The sequence below is a fragment of the Cannabis sativa genome, chromosome 3 (assembly GCF_029168945.1).
Source record: "Cannabis sativa cultivar Pink pepper isolate KNU-18-1 chromosome 3, ASM2916894v1, whole genome shotgun sequence".
Lineage (NCBI taxonomy): Eukaryota > Viridiplantae > Streptophyta > Magnoliopsida > Rosales > Cannabaceae > Cannabis > Cannabis sativa.
The window spans coordinates 53,964,570-53,971,874 of record NC_083603.1 but is presented as its reverse complement, the minus strand read 5'-3'; the positions used below and the strand labels follow the sequence as shown (position 1 = coordinate 53,971,874).

The following is a 7,305-nucleotide window of genomic DNA, read 5'->3' as shown; positions in this document are numbered from 1 at the left end:
GTATGATAGAAACTCAGTATTGTTTGGTGATATATAGTCGAGAATAGAAGCAGTTCCAAAACTAGCACAAAACCACCTATCTGAATTAAAAGATCACATTTGGCGGAGACTCCTGTTGGGGTCTTCGTCTTCGAACCCGGTCAGCCAACGACTTTCACAGTGGAGATTGCCATCAACTTGGTCCTTTGAACTGGTGACCGATGCTTTAGTGGTTGTTAGGCTGGGTGGGGGGATTTAAGATGAAGCGAGGGTGGTTTGGCTGTCATGGGCAACTAGTGTGTTGGTGGAGTTTTCTATTAATGTGGCAAAGCTACTTTCTATTATACTGTGGTTGACTTTTGCGCATCAATTTGGCTTCAATATCTCCATTATTAATAGTGATTCTACTATAGTTGTTGGTTGGGTTAATAATCTACATTCAAATGTTGTTTTTCATTCTATTCTCTTAGTTATTAATTTTTTAATGGCTGTTGTGGGTGGTGATACTTGTAATGCCACTTCGCGATCTACGAATAACGATGCCCACACTGACAACATTTGTTACTAGTTTAGGAGAGCGTGTATGGACAGATGCTTGAGTCTGATTCACCAAAATTTTACAATCAAACTCAATCAGTTCTAAAGAAAATTCTACAAATACACACGAGTTGAGAGCCCAAACTAAAACTTTTGCTTCAGCTAGAAGAGGGACAATTTACCATCAAAAGAGGTAGACAAGCCAGCTACAATTTTCCCTCAATCATTCTTCACAATTTTTCCAATCCCAATCTTCGAATTGTGATTATCAATAGTACGTAGCATCTGCATTCAATTTAAAGAAGCTTGGCTAGGTAAATTTCTAAATAACTCACCGTTACTGTAAACCACTTCAACTAAATCTTGATTGATCATTTCACTTAGAGTTTCAATTTTGTGATCCTCAGCTTTGACATATTCATGCAGCAGAGAAGAGACTTGAAAATCAATGGCAGAATTGAAGTAATTTCCTTGTTTTGAACCAAACTTTGTTACGCTTGTTCCATATTTTCCAAATTATATTCAAAAACAAACACGATTCATCCTTTGAAAAACTTTCAAAACCCCTAAGCAAGTATTGATCTTTAATATCACAACTCTTATTGATGGCATGAAAGTTCCTAAAAGTAGTGCCTCACCATTCATGCATGTTTTGGAACATTCTAAGAGGGCATAAGAAACAGATTCAATGCTTACAAAACAAAAAGAGCAAAGAGTACTAAAAATAATATTTCGATTATAAAGATTTGAAGCAGCTGAAAGAGCATGATAAAAGGCTTTCTAAATAAAATATTTGATTTTTGAAAGCATTTTAAGATTCCAAAAATACTTTCCATCATCTAGTAAGAAACTGATATCTATTATTCAGTATTGATAAAGAAAGAAATGGGTGACTCGTTATAATAAAACAAGCCCTACAAAAAAAAATGATTTGGCAATTTCATATTAGCCATTTTGATTTTTGAAGTAAATGAATTATTTTCTCATTTAAATGAAGCTTACAATCTTAAATCTTATCTATGAATACACACGAAACTTTTCACACAAGCAAAAGGTTGACACTTTTCAGTATTATATATACTCATTTGGCCTGGCTATGTCCTTTGTCCTTCGAAGTGAATTTATTACTTTTTCCAAGTCATATGATTAAATCCAAATTTGTGTGAATGTTGAAGTTGGCCAAAGCTGTCAAATATCCCATTCCATCTTTTGAGAAGCCCATTCTGATCTTTTGATCAAGAATAAGGTAATTATGGTGACAAGACTCCCATTGCCTTGCCTTCCAAGATGAAGATTTTTCCCATTTAATACTCATATGAAATACTACTCTATGCACCTACTTTGATGGGAAAAGTATATTAATGATGAATTTTTTCCTTTTGAAAAATCACAATCAAAATTTGAGGTTCTTCTTCAAGTACAACACCAACTCTTGCTGCAAAATAAGAGAAAAAAAACAAAAATCAATTTTTAGTAAATATTTTCAACAAAAAATAGTAGGAGGATAGGAAGTTTAAAAAGAAGTCACTTGGGTTTAAGACTAAGATTAGTTTTTCATTTTTGTTTGATTTTTCTTTCTTTAACACGGCCTTGGCACTATTATGTTAAGCTGTATTAAATTAATCATGGATTAAAATACTAATTTTGTGAAGGACATATTGTTTTCTCTCCTAACATGATTTTATATGTAGTTTGTACTCACAAACAAGTATTAGGCAGCTCATTATTCTCAATGACTTTTGAAGGGGCAAACGATATTAACAAAATTCTACTTTATAATTTAGATAGGCCCTAACTCACATTATTCTCATGAAAGTTGAGTCTCTTACGGTATTGTTATGTCACTATATATATAGGATTTGGATATTTATATATGCACACTGTAAGTAATATGCAACATTACCTGAGAAATATTGTCGTGCTGACAATTGCATAATTTATGCAAAATTACGAGTAGAAAATTCTTGTCTCTATCGATTCTCTATTCTATTTTAACAAGTATTTGAAGTAAATCAACTATATGAAAACTTACAATGAAACAGAGAACTATGCAGGCAGCAGCACCCGGGAATAAAGCATACCAGAAATTCAATTGATGAAACTTAGCTCCATCAATGAAAAGTATAGGCAAGCTTGCAGCTACATATTGTAAAATTTTGCCATACCATTCAAAAATTATTAGTACCAAATTAAAAGTGGAATCAACAAAGCTAATATAGATGCAGCGTGTTATGTTTAAAGTACAAAAACAGGATTCATTCATGCCAAGCCATTATAGATCTTTTGAGATTAATTAACTTCTAGAGATTTCAGAGTCACCTACACATGTTATTCGAACATCATCTAATGCAATTACTTTTACTTATACAACAACTCTAAGAAGCAAGTAGGAGATTATTTCAGAATTGATTGTTACAGAATCAGATTCACAGCTCAAAAATGCCTTGTAGACCCAGAAAAATAAAATAAAATAAATAAATAAATAACTAGAGCAATTCTGTGGATACCTGGTGGATGGGAAGATTTAGTGTAAATCATGAAAGCTATGGAAGCAGCCAGAGCAGCACTCCTTGCAAGCCACCCTGGACCAAATACAGAGAACGCCGCGACACCAATGGCCGCGCAGCCAATTTGGGCCATAAACATGTTATACTTCTGCAAACCAAAATAACAAAATTGCTAAATTAGTTAGCTAAATCATGTCAAAGAATTATAAGTAATCCACCAAACAAATTTACTGGGGACTTGTTTGGTATGTATATGATGGGGAACATAAGATAGAGAGCAAAAATATTGAGTGACTTGACCATTTTCTTATAATAAATTACTAGAAAGCAAGTTGGCTACAAAATTGTAAAAAGCTTCTTACTTTAATGGGGAATATTGGATAGAGAAAAATTGTCCAAGTTTGTCAATTGGACTAAATTATCTTGTAGTGGGTGGATTAATTTGGATTATTAAAGTAAAGTTTTTGCCAATTTTTATAAAATTACAAAATCAATCAAAACAAGACGTAAGTTTGTTCGAAGAGATAATTCTGCAGTTGCATGAAAATCAAGCATTTCTGGATTACATGAAATGCCTTGTTTAAAGGACAAGTTATATAAGAGAGTGTAAATTAGAGAAATGTGCTTATTGCCGATGTAAAATAGTTTGTTATATGCAAACTGATACTTTGAATGTTGGTTATGTCTCATCTTTTTCAAGATCATTTCTTTTTAGATATCTTGGAGGAATGAAAATAGATAAATAAGAATAATAAAAAAAAAATAAGAATAAGAATAAAAATAAAAATAGAATTAGAATAAAATAAAATAAAATATGCATACAAGTTGGAATGATATTCTAATTTCTAAAATACAGCCAAATAAAAGATTGAGATGAAAATTGAGTATTTTCCATTTGATTTCATTATTACCTTCGACAAAACAAACTTTCAGTTACTATATATTACTTTTATTTAGTAGGTTACTAAACATGTTGTTCTGTGAACCATTATTTCCACAAGCTGTTATTTTAGAAAGTTGGTTCTTTGTATAGAGTTAATTTCAACTTTGAACTTATAGAGCTTCATGAATATTTTCAATAGATGTGATAACTTCTTCTTTTTCTTTTTTATTTATTTATTTATTTTTAAATAATATCTATCCGGAAGTGAAAATTGTCATGCACTATCGAAAGATAAGTAATTATAAGCGTCCATAAAGGTTTCTCAGTCCAAATTGTTGACCAAGATGTATTACCTTGGAAAAGTTAAGGACTCGCATAATCAAAAAACTTTGTTCATAGAAAAGAAATTAATATAATGAAAAAAGAATAATGGAGATGTGTGTGGAAATAATTTATTTTCTACATTCAAATATATTTGTTTTATCAAAAAAAATATATATATCTTGTTTGGTAATTAATATGCTTAATGCTTATAAAAGCAAATTGTATAAGTAATTTTTCTACCAAACTCCTCTTGATCAACTCTCTCACTCGTTTCGATATATATACTACACCTAACACTAAGCAATATACTGAATACAACTGTTTTCTTTTGATAAAGAAGAAAAGACAGAGGTTAAATACGAAAAAAAAAAGAAAAAAAATAGAGTTAAGAGTTTAGAGTTAGTTTGAGATTATGAAAGGAAGGAATTAATAATGAGAAGTTACCCTAGCAGCAGGAGAAGATGGTGAGGCGAATAAGACAGCACAAACAGCTCCCAAAGGAGCAATCGTCATAGAAACACCTTTAGGTGCCAATAACTGGTCCAACTTTCCTAATAACGCCATTGCCGCAAATGCCCCTATTACATTATTCACATATATTATATATATAAATATCTATTCAACTCATCAGTCATAAAGAATGAAGAAAATTCAGCCCTTAATTCAGCATAAAATCATGCTCAATATTTGCTTTTATTCTTGTATTTTTATACATATTTATTGCGACTTTTACTATCATAAGATATTATTAATCAGTCCAATCAAAATTTAAGCATGACATGTACTATGTTGGAACTTGGACCCGCCTATTAAAAAAACACTCACACAAGAAGAAGAAGATAATGTACTTATAAACAACAACAAGCTGCATTGTTTGCATTATCATCATCACCACTTGAAACACCCTACTCTTCGTGCTAGCTAGCTCTTACGCCTAACAATTTTCACATTCAATTCCAAGAAAAATCTACCAATAATTTATTTCAAATAATAATAATTGATTATAAATTATAATTACCTGCGGAGGGCCAAAGGATGTCACTAACAGAAGGAGAAGAGGAAGCCTTTTCAGGCTTCCAACCATCCCAAGCTCCAACGTTGGTTGAAGCCTGCACAATCCCATATTGTCGTTTTCTTCTTGTTGATGTTGTTATTAGGTCTCTAACGACATCGTTTTGGACTGTACTACTATGACTGGAGGCAAGAGATAATGAAGTTTTCTTGAACAGTGGTAAGGAATAAGAAAAGGAGTATTTCAAAGACGTTGACAGTGAACAATATGATATTGTTGGTGGTAAAAGGCCTTTACGAATACCATGGTGAGTTGGGTTTGTATAGGTACTACTAATTCCCAATTGCATAACCATATTTATCTCAGATCCACCACTACTTCGCACCTTCCTTCCTTGATTTTTTTTTCTTTTCTTTTTTGGAAGATTAATGACACGAATCTTATTCTTGAAAATATGAGAGAGAAACTGAGAAAGAAAGAAATAGCCTATAATATATAGCGTTGAAAAAACCAGTTGTTGCTGTGGTAGGCTTTTCGACAGCTCCAAAGGTCGTTTCGAAATTGAATGGACTAAATACTATTTTCCTCTTTAACAAATATAATAAAACAGAAATTCTTAAATATTTAATTTATATTCTTATCCAGGTCATAGTAGGGCTAGTATGGTTCACTCATTTTCTCTATATCTTTTTTCCCTCTTAATATGGTATGATGTGTAAAAAAAAAATTTGTTGGTCAACAAGAACATTAGTTAAATGTTTATGCTAAGAGGAGTAATGATGAACCCAAGATCAATGGCTTGGTGAAAGGAGGTGGGAATCCTTTCTCAGTATGTAAGACGTGCAAATTAGGGTTGGTGATTCGTGTAATTGTGTTATATTCCTGTTCTTACTAATGTAATGTGAGTTTTGGTATAAAAGAATCAAGCAAATCAATTAAGGTAAAATTACATCAATTATGGAATTTAATAATAAAATTACAAAAATAAATTACAATAAAATATGAGATTTTGTAAAAAAAAAGTTACAATACTATGACATTTATAGGTTTGCCACTCTTCTATAACATTTTTTCATATTTAAGATTTTTTATAGTATTTGATATGCCATATTTTTGTAAACCTATTATCTAAACCCATATTTCATGTTTTTATTTCTAATTTAATTAGTTTTATTTTTTTTTAGTTTATTTTACATTTACATTTTAGAGTTTCTTTCTATTTAAAAAATTTACACCAAATACTAACTTTTTTTTTTCAAACATTACATTTATAATTCGACAAAGAAATTTTTACATTTATATTTTTCTTAATTTTTTTTTCTTTTTTACTGTTTTTTACTTATTAAAGCTTTTAAAAGCTTTTTTTTTTTTGTCTTTTTTATATATTTTCTAGTCAATTTTGGCTCTCTTTTTTCTTTTTATTTTTAAGTCAGTTGCTAACTTTTTTTTTTCTTTCTTTCTCTTCTCTCTCTAATTTTCTTTTTTATTTTTTTTTTCTAATTTCTCTTTGTGTCTCTCTTTTTTTTTTTTTTTAATTTTTTTTCTCAAACTATTTTTATTTCTCTTTGTATATATATATATATATATATATATAATAAGTGTACATTTTTGCATCTCATTTTTTTTACAGAAATTAAACTTGTTTTTTTTTTATTTAAACTATTATTTGTTTTTTTTTTTGTTCAAAACTAATTATTTTAGTAAAAACAGCATAAAAAAAAACCAGTTTCATCAACATCATCATGAAAAAAAAATAATATAAAAATCATATAATCTAAAATAGAATACAAACTTTAAAAACTAGTTTTATCAACATTGAAAGAAACTAATAATTTCATTAAAAGAATAAAAAAAATAGTTTCATCAACAAGATAATGAAAGAAATTACAATCTAAAAACGATACTAACTTTAAAAACCAGTTTCATCAATATTAAAAGAAACTAATTATTTCATTAAAAGAGACAAAAAAAAAATAGTTTCATCAATAATAGAATGAAAAATACAAATGCCTAATAACTAAACTTTTACAGACGATACTAAATTTAAAAACTTGTTTTGAACA

General features: G+C 29.7%; 1 protein-coding gene across 2 annotated transcripts; it reads right to left on the bottom strand.

Moving 5' to 3' along the window:
- Positions 1 to 1,474: 1,474 nt before the first annotated feature.
- On the bottom strand, positions 1,475 to 5,974 carry LOC115711410 (uncharacterized). 2 transcript variants are annotated; one of them, XM_030639743.2, is made up of 5 exons: positions 5,249 to 5,974; positions 4,675 to 4,808; positions 3,024 to 3,171; positions 2,549 to 2,655; positions 1,475 to 1,951 (listed from the first exon to the last, which is right to left on the bottom strand). In XM_030639743.2, the coding sequence occupies exons 1-5, from the start codon at positions 5,595 to 5,597 to the stop codon at positions 1,910 to 1,912; spliced, it is 780 nt and encodes a 259-aa protein (XP_030495603.2). In that variant the 5' UTR covers positions 5,598 to 5,974; the 3' UTR covers positions 1,475 to 1,909. The 2 variants fall into 2 exon arrangements, with proteins under 2 accessions (XP_030495603.2, XP_060968108.1); XM_061112125.1 differs by having other exon boundaries at positions 1,475 to 2,655; positions 5,249 to 5,791.
- Between the last annotated feature and the right edge of the window lie 1,331 nt (positions 5,975 to 7,305).

What these genes read in the sequence shown, in the direction of transcription:
- LOC115711410 (XM_061112125.1), bottom strand. Translation starts at nt 5,597, where the DNA reads ATGGTTATGCAATTGGGAATTAGTAGTACCTATACAAACCCAACTCAC. An exon ending in CATCTTCTCCTGCTGCTAGG is followed by an intron (nt 3,172 to 4,674) that starts GTAACTTCTCAT and finishes TTTGGTTTGCAG; the next exon opens with AAGTATAACATGTTTATGGC. An exon ending in TAAATCTTCCCATCCACCAG is followed by an intron (nt 2,656 to 3,023) that starts GTATCCACAGAA and finishes TACAATATGTAG; the next exon opens with CTGCAAGCTTGCCTATACTT.